Genomic DNA, 12,602 nt, shown 5'->3' with positions numbered 1-12,602 from the left:
CTTTAGTAAGGTGGAGTGCAGTAGGGGGCAGCCTTGGCTGAGGGGATTTCTCCATTATTCCATCACCACTCAATTATTTTCATTTATTACTATCATAGTGCCTGGGGTCAAGCTACCTCTTTGCGGTTAAGAAAATGGATTCTGTTAGATCTCAAAAGGAAAGGCGTTCCACAGGGCAGGGGCTACTATGGAAAACGTAAGCTTCCTGCTCTCACTAGATGTCAACATTTAATGCAAGGGATCATAACATTAATCCAACCCTTCAAATCTTGGTTGGCACTCCAAAGCTTTTATTTCAGATTGTCTAGAGCAGGGGTGTCCAACTTTAACACTTGTGGACTTTCAAGTTCCCAGAATTCCCCAGACAGCTGTGGGAAGCCACCCCTCCCAGAAGAAGGAAATGTTTTAGGAAATATTAAAAAGGCAGAATATTATATTCCCCCTAAAAGAGAAATGGAAATCTTAAGGGAGACAGAAACTCAGAGCTTTAGCTCCCTGCCACCAACAGATGTTTGGTGCCCATTAAGAAAGACTGGGCCAACCTATCTACAAGACCAAAGACCTTCAGCTCCAGGATGATGGGATTGAAACATGTCCCTCCAGGACAAAGCCATTAATCCACAATAGGAATTGCCCAACACCCTTTCAAAACACAAACCTCTTCATTACATCATCACCCTCCAAGGCTTTAACCAAACCTGGGAGCTCAGACAAACACGGCCCATAGGAATCTGACAACAGCCAATAGAATATATGTTCTTGCAAAGGAACAGTAAGCTCAAGTTCAAAGCCCAAGAGAAGGTAAAAACAGCCCTCCCTCTGAACTCCATGTGGTCAGCTACCCAGAGTCACACGTGCTTGGTGGTTCTGCTTCATCAATAAATGGACCTTCTTTCCAATCAGCCTCCATTTTGTCTCCAGTGCCTTTCTCCTGGCTTGGAACTGAGCCAGATGGATATTTCTTCTAAAACAGCCATATTGACGTCTGCAACTCTTAAAAGTTGCCAAAGTTGGACACCAACCCTGGGCTGTGGCCCACTACCGTGCCATAAGCTGTTCAGACCTGGACCACTGAAGTTGCGGGTGAGCGCACACATGTGCATCTCCACCAGAGGTATATTCTGCCAGTTTGTCCCAGTTTGGCCAGTGGTGGGTTCTAGGTGGTATGGCCTGGTATGGCCGTACCGGTAGTAGCAGGGAGAAGCGCCTGCATGACCTCCGCCAAGCAGCTAGGTGTCACAGGGCGGTGGCGTGCCCGTCTAGGACGCCTGGCCCCGTACACAGCATACTGGTTGTGCCGGGATCCGGAACCCACCACTGGGTTCAGCTGAACCAGTAGTGGCGGTGGCGGGAAGCTCCGCCCACCTGCCCAGACGTCATCATGAACACTATTTGCATACGCAAAAGGTTCTGTGCATGCACAGAAGCACCGCGAACGAGCGAAGCAAGCACACACACATGCGCTCCTGCTTCTGAACCGGTAGCGAAGGTAAGCAGATTTCATGCCTGATTCCCACTTGTGCAAGCAGTGGCCGAGTGTGTGTTCCTATCATAACTACCACTTTTACGTTGTCCTTCCTTCTCCTCCAGTTCTGCCGCAATTATTTATTTACTTCATTTATTTATTAAACATATATACCACCCTTCTCACTGTAGCAGCGACTCTGGGCAGTTTACAGCGTAATAAACAGATAATACAAAAGAATTACAAATTAAGAAACATTAAATGAAGGCTAAAAAACAAATCAAGAGGACGCATGACATGAGGGTGGGGACCTCCTTTTGACCCTCTCCAGGCACCCCCAGCATTGAGCGTCCCTATCAGGGCCCTCGGTCAGTCAGCAGAGTCAGGTTACAAAGCTCTTCTGGAAGGTCAAAGTGTGGGGGCTGACCGATGGGACAATATTCCAAAGGGTGGGGGGGGGGGTCCACAGTCAAAAAGGCTCTCTCCTCTTAGACTCTGCCAGCCACAATTCTTTGACAGACAGGATCTGAAGAAGTCTCAAAGGTGCTTTTTTTTTCTTCAAAAGCCAAGGGCTGGGGGTTTTTTTCCCCTTGAAGAAGAAAACATTTCGCTTCTCATCAAAAGAAGCTTCATCAGTTCTAACGAGGGAGGGATGTTTTGCTTCTCTGCTGAGAACCAAATCATTTTCTTCTTCCTCCTCAAGGAAAACAAAAACAAAAACAACAGGACAGTTGCCTTTTGAAGAAAAAAAGCACCTGGATGACTGAGAATCTCCACAGATCTGAAGAAGGTTTCTTCAGTTGGAATGAGGGGTGGGCTGCTACAGGTTCACCCGGGCTCGAGAGAACCCGTAGCTAAAGTTATGGCCAGTTTGGAGAACCTTCAAATCCCACCCCTGGCTGGCCCCGCCCACCCCACCCCTCCCAGGAGTCTCCACGGGGCTCATTTTGGATGTGAGGTAAATGCAGGGTCCGTGTGGAGGCTTGGGGAGGGGAAAAAAACAGGCCACCTGGAAAGTTCCGGAAGGCCTCCAGAGCCCGGGGGAGGAGTTTTTGCCCTCCCAGAGGCTCGAGAAAAGCCGACTAGGCCATGCCCACCATGGCCACGCCCACCCAGCAGACAACTTGTTGCTGAAATTTTTGAAGCCCACCCCTGATTGGAATGAGTTGAGCAAACCAATCCCATTGAGATAAAATGGGTCTTAAGTAAATTATGCTGCTACTATGTAGGCATCCCACCATTATTTCCCAGAATAATCTTCAGAGGGATCTTTAATTTGGGAGTGAGATTTTATATTCTTCCAACTCGTTAACCCCATCGAAATGGTTAAAAGTTTTTCCATCCCTTGGAAAGACATTGGGTGTGAGATACTTCTCACAATTGGAGGAAGAATGAGTGTAAGAGCACAAGTGGATGTCTGTGGGAGATTCTCAGTCATCCAAGTCATGGTTGTCCCAAAGGTGCTTTTTCAGGAGGCAACTGGACTTTCTTGTTTTTTCTTTTGAAGTTTCGCTCCTCATCCAAGAAGCTTCTTCAGCTCTGACAGGATAGTGGGGAATGGAAGGATTTATATTCCTCGCAGACAGCTGGTCATTTGCATCCTTTTAGAGCAGTGGTTCTCAACCTGTGGGTCGGGACCCCTTTGGGGTCGAACGACCCTTTCACAGGGGTCGCCTAAGACCAGGGGTGTCCAAACTTGGGAACTTTAAGACTTGTGGACTTCAACTCCCAGAATTCCCCAGCCAGCCAAGTCCACAAGTCTTAAAGTTCTCAAGTTTGGACACCCCTGCCTAAGACCATCGGAAAATACATATTTTCAATGGTCTTAGGAATCGAGACACCAATTTTATGGTTGGGGGTCACCACAACATGAGAAACTGTACTAAAGGGTCGCGGCATTGGGAAGGTTGAGAACCACTGTTTTAGAGGGTCCTTGAAACCCTTGGAAGTTTATTTCTGTCCTCAGGGTCACCTGAGTAGTACTATCCCTACTATTCTGTCAGAGCTGAAGAAGCTTCTTGGATGAGAAGCAAAATGTCTTCAAAAAATAAATCAAGAAAATCCAGTTGCCTCTTGAAAAAGCACCTTTGGGACAGCACAAGTGAGCGTGAATAAATTAGTGTATCGCACCAATTTCACAAGGTGGTTCAGTGCTTTCTATCCCAAAAAGATTATCCCCTCCTGGACTGGAGCTTCTTTTGTGAAAAGTTAACCACAGATAAAGGAATGGGTACCCCTGAGGTCCACAGTGAGAAAAATATGGAGAATTCATATGATTTATACATCCTTTCATGCACATGGTGGTTGTGGAGGACACATGCTTTACTTTTCTTGACAATATTCATAGTTACAACATATGAAAAAAAAATAAACCTGTTAGCAACAAATGATAAATCAACCTGAGTCGGCCTTGTAGAAAATAGTTATATGCGTCTTTCAAAAAGTTGCAAAAGATGAAAACCAAATAATTTTTCCTTTCTTTAAAAAAAAAACCTGCACTTTTGCTTCCACCGACTTGGCTGACTCCCATAATTAACGATTAGAAGCTTGCTTTGCTTTTTAAGCAAACGCTGTTGATTCTTTATGATCCTGATAGAATCCTGCAAGCCACACGTAAGTAAGCATTTTAGGAGCTATAAGCATCTCAGAAGCCACAGATCACTTATTTCTGATCTAACGCATCTTTTAAAATGATCTTTTGCAAACGGTTGCCTTATTTCTCCAACCCTTCGTTAAGTTGTATGGCATGCAAAAAAAACCTTTTTTTTTCTTTTAGCAAGGGCATTGTTCTCCTAGTGAGGTAGCTTCCTCTGAGGAATGTACGACATTTGGGACAAAACCACTCTTCACCCCTTCCCATCCATCCTGTATTGAAATCTCTCCTTTTTTCACGAGTTCGTATATGTCCTTGGTGAGAATAGTGAATGATTCTTCAACGTTTGTCGCTTCCTTGGCAGATGTTTCTATGTATTTCATGCCACAGGCAGATGCTAATTCTTCAGCTTCCTCTCTTGTAACCTGGCGATCTGATTCCAAGTCGCATTTGTGTCCCACCAAGATAAAGATAATCTGGAAAGGCTGAACATGCCTTTTTGCTTCATCCAACCAATCACAGACATGTTCAAAAGAAGACCTGTTTGTGATATCAAACACCAGCAAGCCGCCAACTGAATTCCGGTAATAGGAACGGGTGATTGACCTGTAAAATTAAAAGGGAAAAACAAGCTCAGCAAGAATATTACACTTTTTAATTGTGTACATTTCAAAAGCAATTGGGGGGGGGGCGTGGAATGACAACGAGTATCTGCAGGATTGTTATTTCAAAATAATAAACACATACCGTATTTTTCAGAGTATAAGACGCACCTTTTTCCCTCAAAAAAGACACTGAAAATCTGGGTGCGTCTTATGCACTGAATACAGCATTTTTTGCCTCCCGAAACCCCGCCCCTTCACCAAAATGGCCGTGGAGACCCTTTAGGAGGCTTTCAGGGTGCTCCTGGGGGCTGGGGAGGACAGAAATGAGTGAAAATCAGGCCGGTTTTTGCTCAATTTCCCCCCCCCCCAGCCCCCAGGAGTACTCTATAAGCCTCCTAAAGGCTATGCATGCAATTTGTTTTGACAAAAAACAGCTTGTTTTTGCAAAAAAATAGACCGTTTTTTGCTTGCTTTCGGGTGGCACCCCCCCCCCCCGGAGCACTCTACAAGCCCCCTAAAGGCTGTTCATGCCTTTTTGGGGGGGAAATGGGAGCATTTTAGCCAAAAACGTGCCATTTTTGGGAGGTTTGCAGAGTGCAAAAACTTTTTTTAAAATTTGCCTCTTCAAAACCTTGGTGCCTCTTATACTCCGTTGCTTCTTATATTCTGAAAAATAAGGTACATGTGCCAAGTTTGGCCTTGAATTGTATCAGTGTTGAAATGATGTGCAATAACGCCACACTCACACCTTCTATGGATGCCAGTAGATAGAATTAAAGTTAAAACAGACGGTTCTGTTGTCTTGTCCAGCTTGCCCTCTTGTGCAAAGGTAAATCAGGGTATCAATGCCAGCCAGTCAGGGGAACTAATCCCCATAACATTGTCAAATTATCTACTAAAACTGTATTACTATTATTCTTCTCTTCCTTCCTAGTACCTATCTCTTTCCACTTATGACCATGTTGCTTGTATCTTTACAATTTATATTGTTTTATTTGTTTCCTAGTATGATTTGATTGCTTATTAGTAACCTATGACTATCACTAAGTGTTATATCTTATGATTCTTGATGAATGTATTCTATTTTATTTTTCTTTATGTACACCGAGAGCATATGCACAAAAGACCTTGTGTGTCCAATCACACTTGGCCAATAAAGAATTCTATTCTATTCTATTCTATTCTATTCTATTCTATTCTATTCCATGTCTCCAGATCATATGTGATGCTGGAATAAATAAACCAGCCTCTAAGAAAAAAATAGCCTTTTGGATAGATACTTTCATTGTAGCCTTCTGTTAAATTTCACAACTTCTCCATGCAAATATCAAATAAAAATGTATTAGACTCAGAATATCCACTGCATCTCAGGCTCCTTACTCTCACTTCTACCCCAGTTTTTTAAAGTAGTTTTAATATTTTTTTTTAAAAAAATAATGACTCTAACAAGCTGCAAAGCAAAGCACCAGCCTTAAACCATGATGTTCATTTTCAGGGATACTCCTAACTTCAGGATATACACTGGAGGCATTATTAGAAAATACTAGCGATGATTTGAAGTTACAATGGCACTGAAAAAAATGACTTATGATCACTCCTCCCACTTAGGACCATTGCGGCTTTCCCCACAGTCACATGATCAAAATCCAGGCACTTGGCATAACTAGCATGTACTTAAAATGGTTGCACGGTCCTGTGAACATCTGAATGCCGCTTGCAACCAGCCTCAGACAAATAAAGCAAAGTCAATGGGGGAAGCCAGGTTTGCTTAATGACCATGTGATTCATTTAACAACTGCTATGATTTGCTTAACAACCATGAGTCATAAGATCAGGCACGACTCACTTAAAAACTGCCTTACTTAGCAGTGGAAATTCTGGTCCCAGTGTTGGTGGCGCAGTGGTTAGAATGCAGTACTGCAGGCTACTTCTGCTGCCTGTCGACTGCCTGCTATTTGGCAGTTTGAATCTCACCAGGCTCAAGGTTGACTCAACCTTCCATCCTTCCGAGGTGGGTAAAATGAGGACCCAGATTGTTGGGGGGAAATATGCTGACTCTGTAAACTGCTTAGAGAGGGCTGTAAAGCACTGTAAAGTGGTATATAAGTCTAAGTGCTATTGCTATAAGTTGAGGACTCCTGAAGGGTATATGTTAAGCAAGGAAAATGAAAATGGACTTGTGGACCTGTGAATGACTGATCACAATGTCTTAATGATGAGCAAAATATTCTTTACATGTAATCAAATGCATTTTTTTTCTCACTAGTGCTTCTCACATCCCAGATGATGGATGGCCTATGATTTGTTCATAGGTCTGGCCCCATAAAACTTCTTTTTTGTTTTGTTTTTTAAAAAGAAGTCAGAACCTTTCCAGCTTTGTTTCAGTCTGTTACTATTCTACTGCTATATTTTTATTACTGCACTATTGTTCTGATTTGGTGCCTAGTACTATTCATCTGCATTAAAAAAAAAAGTTTTCAAATGCTTTTAGCCTTTGTTAGCCACCCAAAGAGCAACAAAAGTGTAATTTCCAAAACAAACAGAAGCACCTGGATAGAAGCTGGCCTTTCCCAGGAACTGAGAAACTAACCCACGAGCCTAATTCAGCTTACGTATCATCTGTCTCTTCAGACCACCCTCTCTCTTTGTCAGCAAGAATGAGAGGTGTTCATATTATTATTTAAATAATAAAATAATTATGAATTATTTTCCTGGGCTCGAAGATCACCGCAGATGGGGACTGCAGCCAAGAAATTAAAAGACACTTGCTCTTGGGGAGGAAAGCTATGGCAAATCTACACAGCATACTAAAAAGCAGAGACATCACCTGCAAAAGCAAAAAGTGTGTATAGTCAAGGCTATGGTTTTCCCAGTTGTAATGGATGGCTGTGAAAGTTGGACCATAAGGAAGGCTGAGTGCCAAAGAATTGAGGCCTTTGAATTATGGTGCTGGAGAAGACTCCTGCAAGTCCCTTGGACTGCAAGGTGATCAAACCGGTCAGTCCTAGAAGAGATCAACCCTGAATGCTCTTTAGAAGGCCAGATCCTGAAGATGAAACTCAAATTCTTTGGTCATCTAATGAGAAGGAAGGACTCACTGGAGAAGAGCCTAATGCTGGGAAAAGAAGGTGGCGACAGAGAATAAGGTGGCTGGGTGGAGTCACTGAAGCAGTAGGCGTGAGATTAAATGGACTCTAGAGGATGGTAGAGGACAGGAAGGCCTGGAGGAACATTGTCCATAGGGTGACGATGGGCTGGATACAACTCCATAACAACAACAAATTATTATTATTATTATTAACGAAGAAAAAGAACTAGAAAAAATAATGAAATATGACGACCTGGCCATCGAAACTACACGGTTATGGATGAAGCATGTAACAGTGATACCCATTGTCATTGGGGCACTTGGCCCCATGTCCAAGAATTTTACAAGATACATCAACAAATTGCAGCTTCCTGCAATAACACCAGCGGAACTGCAAAAAACTGTGCTACTCGGAACATCTTATATTTTAAGAAGGTACTTGGTTGATACCTAGGACAATGGCAGAAAACTGTATCAACCATTAGCACCAGTTACTGGTATTTGTAATGCATTTTTGAATGTTCAGTTGGCTGAGTTTCATGTTTAATGAATAAAGTATATAACAATAATATATAAGGACTGCATTTGCAGGTACTTTCCTGGAGGGTTAGTTGGTTCAATAACCAACTAACCCTCTTCCTTTTCTTCCTTTTGGTTAAGGGGTAATTTCTCCCTTATTGTGTTTACAAGTCACAAACCAGCCACTACCTTTTAGCCTAGGGTGTTGTGCAAACTCATTCCATGTGGTTAGTTTATGATACAGGTAATCCTCAACTTCCAACAATCTGTTTAGTGACCGTTCAGTTACAACAGCACCAAAAAAGTGACTTATGACTATTTTTCACACTTACAACCATTGCAACATCCCCATGGTCACACAATCAAAATTCAAATGCCGGCAACCGACTCATGTTTATGACGGTTGCAATGTCCCGAGGTCACGTGATCACTTTTTGCAAACTTCTGACAAGCAAAGTCAATACACTTAAACAATTGTGGCAAGAAATGTCGTAAAAGGGAGCCAAATTCACTTAACTATCTTGTTTAACAACAGAAACATTGAGCTCAATTGTGGTTGTATGTCGAGGACATACGTGTATAAACTTAATAAATAGGTTAGAAGTTAGGATTAATTTCACAAAGAACAATTTCAGTTAACTGGGGGGTAATTTATTGTGTGAAGTAAATATGAATCAGCCAGACAGGTGTATCTTGTTGATTTCCTGTTTCTAGAAAATCCAGCTCCAAGCTGCCAGCTGGACCACAGCTCTAAGCGCTGATGATGTCATCATGCCACAGTGAGTACAAATTACACAACTGATGTCATGTGTGACCTCATCCCTCCACTGCAGATGCTCAGTTCCAGTTGGGTTTTGCAACCAACTAGTGTCCAGAGTTAAGATTGTCTCTGAGCATTATATAACTATAGAAAATACAACTAATAGCCACTGCCTTATCCTTGGCCAATCCATCGATTTCAAAGCTGTGTCAGCAAATGCCTACCAATATTTCCCATGGCATGGAATGCTTCCCATTGTCCGATTGGAGTTTCTTCGGTTCCGAATGAGCAAAGACGGACCAAAGCAAAAAACAAGGCTCTCTTGTTTAATTATAACTTTTGGGGGGCAGCTGAGGCTTTGGAGGTGGGAGTGGCAAAAATCATTTGATCAGGGATACAGGCTGCCCACAAAGCACACCTTCATTTCAGAAGCTACCCAAGTCTACCAAGCACAGAAAGTGTTTTGTTTCCTTTAAAAAGATATTTTTATTGCTGCAAAGCACTTGCCCTTCCCTCTCCCACACACCCCTTACACGCTGTTACACACACACAAGCACAGAGTTCGGGTATCACACGAAAACCACAAATTATATATCCCTCTGAGTTAATTTCCCCCATTCTAGAGGCTTATAAAGTGAGTAAAAAGTTAGCCCGCAAGCACACTTGTGAATGAACGCGCGCGCACACGCACACACACATATACAGACAGGCAACCGGCAAAAGTGGGCGTGGCCAGGGAGTGGCACTCTGCACATCCTCAGACGCTCCGGAGGATGCGGAATCCGTTTTACTATTTCTCCTCCGGACTCAGCTTTTGGGGTGGGGGGGGGGGAAGCAGAGCGAAAGAGAGATTTTGGAAGGCGATGCCAGCAAAAGCGGGGCGGGAAAGCGAAGCAGCGCCCGGGGCCAACGTCGGCTGTACCTGAACCTCTCCTGGCCCGCCGTGTCCCAGAGCTGCAGCTTGATCCTCTTGCCCGGTTCGATCTCCACCAGGCGGGAGAAGAAATCCACCCCGACGGTGGGATCGCAGTGCATCGGGCCCAGGAAACGGCCTTCGGTGAAGCGATGCAAGAGGCAGGACTTGCCCACCGTGGAATCGCCCAGCACGATCAGGCGGAACTGGTAGATCCAGATGGCCGCGTCCATGGCGGTCTCCCCGTTGCCGTCCGCCTGCTGGCCGCTCCCCTTGGCCTGGTTGGGGCGCCTTCTCGGGCGGTGCCTGCACCGAGCTCCCACGGCCCCTATCCCGGGCATTGGCGCAGCAGGAAGGAAGGGAGGAAGGGAGGTGCCTTTTGATCTGGCGGGAGGACTCGACCCGAAAAGACGGAGATCCCCCCGGGGCGGAGGCGGCTAGGGCTTCCCCGCACCAATGGCCCGGGCTGTCAGACGAAAGTCTCCGGGGGATCGATAGGGCTGGAGACCCTCACTCACTCTCCCTTTGGTCCTCCGTCCCTCTCGCCCGCCTTGCCACGCTGCTTCTCGCTCGGCGCTTCTTTGTTCCTGTACGCTGCGAGTTGCAAGGTGGAAGGCTGGGGGCAGCGGTGGGAGGGGGATGGGTTCGCCCTTCCAATTTTCTGTCCCTGGTGGGTTGCTGGAGTGGGAGGGGAGGGAGAAGGCGGGGCTTGTCCAGAGCCTTTATTCTTGAGATGAGAGAGGGAGAGAAGGAAAGACAGAAAAGGGAAAGAGAAAAAGGAAAGAGAAAGGAAAGAAAGAAAAGGAAAAGAAAGAGAAAGGAAAGAAAGAAGAAAGAGAAAGAAGTGAGAGAAAGAAAGGAGAGATAAAGAGAAACTCTTCATTCTTGGCTGATAGGTGGGTTTATACCATGGGATCAGCCTTTGTGAGATGGGAGTTAGCAGACCTTAGTGTCTTCTCCTCCTCCTTCTGCTCCTGTTTTGATCTGTGCTTGTGTTTTCCATTAGCCAGAAGAAGGCACTCTGCATATGTTCAGACATTACTTCAGCAATAAAAGAAAACTCAGCCTCTATTAAACACATTGAATTCAGCATAATTAAATCCACATTGTCTCTGTTCCAATAATTAATACAAGTCTATTTTTTTCCTGTCCTGATTCATCTACTTGCCCATTGCATCACAAGTTGAACAGTTCTTTTTTGTCACCATGCAATGGATAGTGTGTGTGTGTGTGTGTGTGTGTGTGTGTGTATGGGCTAGTGTGGTCCTTTGGCTTTTGCCAGCATACTCTGGCACCCATGCTGCTGTTTTTAAGTAGGGAAGAAAGTCGGCTAAGGCAGATGGAGCAGAGGTTAAAGGCAGGGGAGCTATCCATTCAGCACCGTGTTAAAAACTGAATGCATCATCAGCAACAAAACACAACAGTCTGTTTTCTGAGAACAAGTTGGTTGCATGCCTAATACAAATGCCTGTGTGTCTCTATGTTGGGGGAGTGGGGAGAGAAAGAAACTGCAACCTTCTGAGAAAACTGGAAGTAAAATGCGAATTGGCTTCACGTTTTGCAAGCTGGTATCCCCAGCTGCACTTTTGAATTAGCATGCAGTAAGAGAAGGAACATTTCTACATCAAAAGAGGAACAACCATTAGTTGACCACTAAAAAGAAAACAAATCATCATCAGTCACTTGGTTGTATATTTATTCTTGCCTTGGGCTGTGGATCTGAAGCTGCTTTAGGATTTTCAACAGAGGGGATTTTTTTTTTAAAGTTATTGAATGTTTTGATTTAAATCAACTCCACTTGGGATTGTGTGTGTGCGTGTGTGAAAAGTGCATAATGTTTGAAAATAAATAATAATGCAGAATAAAGAAGGATAGATTTCATTCTTTAAAAGTTCCTCTTTAAGGGAAATGGACAGTTAAGAAGTTTGATATACAGATACCATGTTTCCGCCGAAAATAAGACAGGGTCTTATTTTCTTTTGACCCCCGAAATAAGCACTTGATCTTATTTTCAGAGAGATCTTATTATTTTTGAGGTGCAGGAGGCAGCGAGCGTGGTCACCTCATGGCTGCTGCTGTGTTGCAATATTTTTGGGAGGGCTTATTTTAGCGCATGCGCTCAAAAGCCTGATTCAGCTTATTATCCGGGGAGGTCTTATTTTCAGGGAAACAGGGTATCAAACCTACACACACACACACACACACACACACACACATGCATATATACTCTGTGTATGTGTGTGTGTGTATCTGTATATATGTGTGTATACACACACATATATGTATATGTGTATATCTACAAATCAAACCACTTATCTCCCTTATAAAGGATGTTTCAAACAATGAAACATATCCTTCTTTATTCTGTGTTCAATTTTTAATAAATAATATATATTTATTCAATAAATATTCATATACACACATAATTTACACACATACATATACACATATATACATACATACACACATATGCATATATACACACACACTGCCGAGTTGTGACCGACTCTAGTCGTGGGGATCAACTCCATTTCTTAGCTGAGGGAGTCAGCATTGTTCAAAGATGCTTAGCCAGCATGAATATATATACCAAGGTACATGGGATGCTGTTACCTTTCCCACCAAATTGATATCTATTTATCTACTCACATTTGCATGC

General features: G+C 43.7%; 1 protein-coding gene across 1 annotated transcript; it reads right to left on the bottom strand.

Annotated features, from left to right (window-relative positions):
- Positions 1-3,315: 3,315 nt before the first annotated feature.
- RAB39A (RAB39A, member RAS oncogene family) lies at positions 3,316-10,600 on the bottom strand. Its single transcript, XM_081949937.1, has 2 exons — positions 9,953-10,600; positions 3,316-4,664 (listed from the first exon to the last, which is right to left on the bottom strand). Exons 1-2 carry the CDS (start codon positions 10,282-10,284, stop codon positions 4,238-4,240), a joined length of 759 nt encoding a protein of 252 aa, XP_081806063.1. The 5' UTR covers positions 10,285-10,600; the 3' UTR covers positions 3,316-4,237.
- Positions 10,601-12,602: the final 2,002 nt, after the last annotated feature.

Source organism: Natrix helvetica, assembly GCF_964273705.1.
Source record: "Natrix helvetica genome assembly, chromosome: 4".
Taxonomy (NCBI): Eukaryota; Metazoa; Chordata; class Lepidosauria; order Squamata; family Natricidae; genus Natrix; species Natrix helvetica.
The sequence above is the reverse complement of the archived record's forward strand: the minus strand, read 5'-3'. Positions and strand labels throughout refer to the sequence as shown.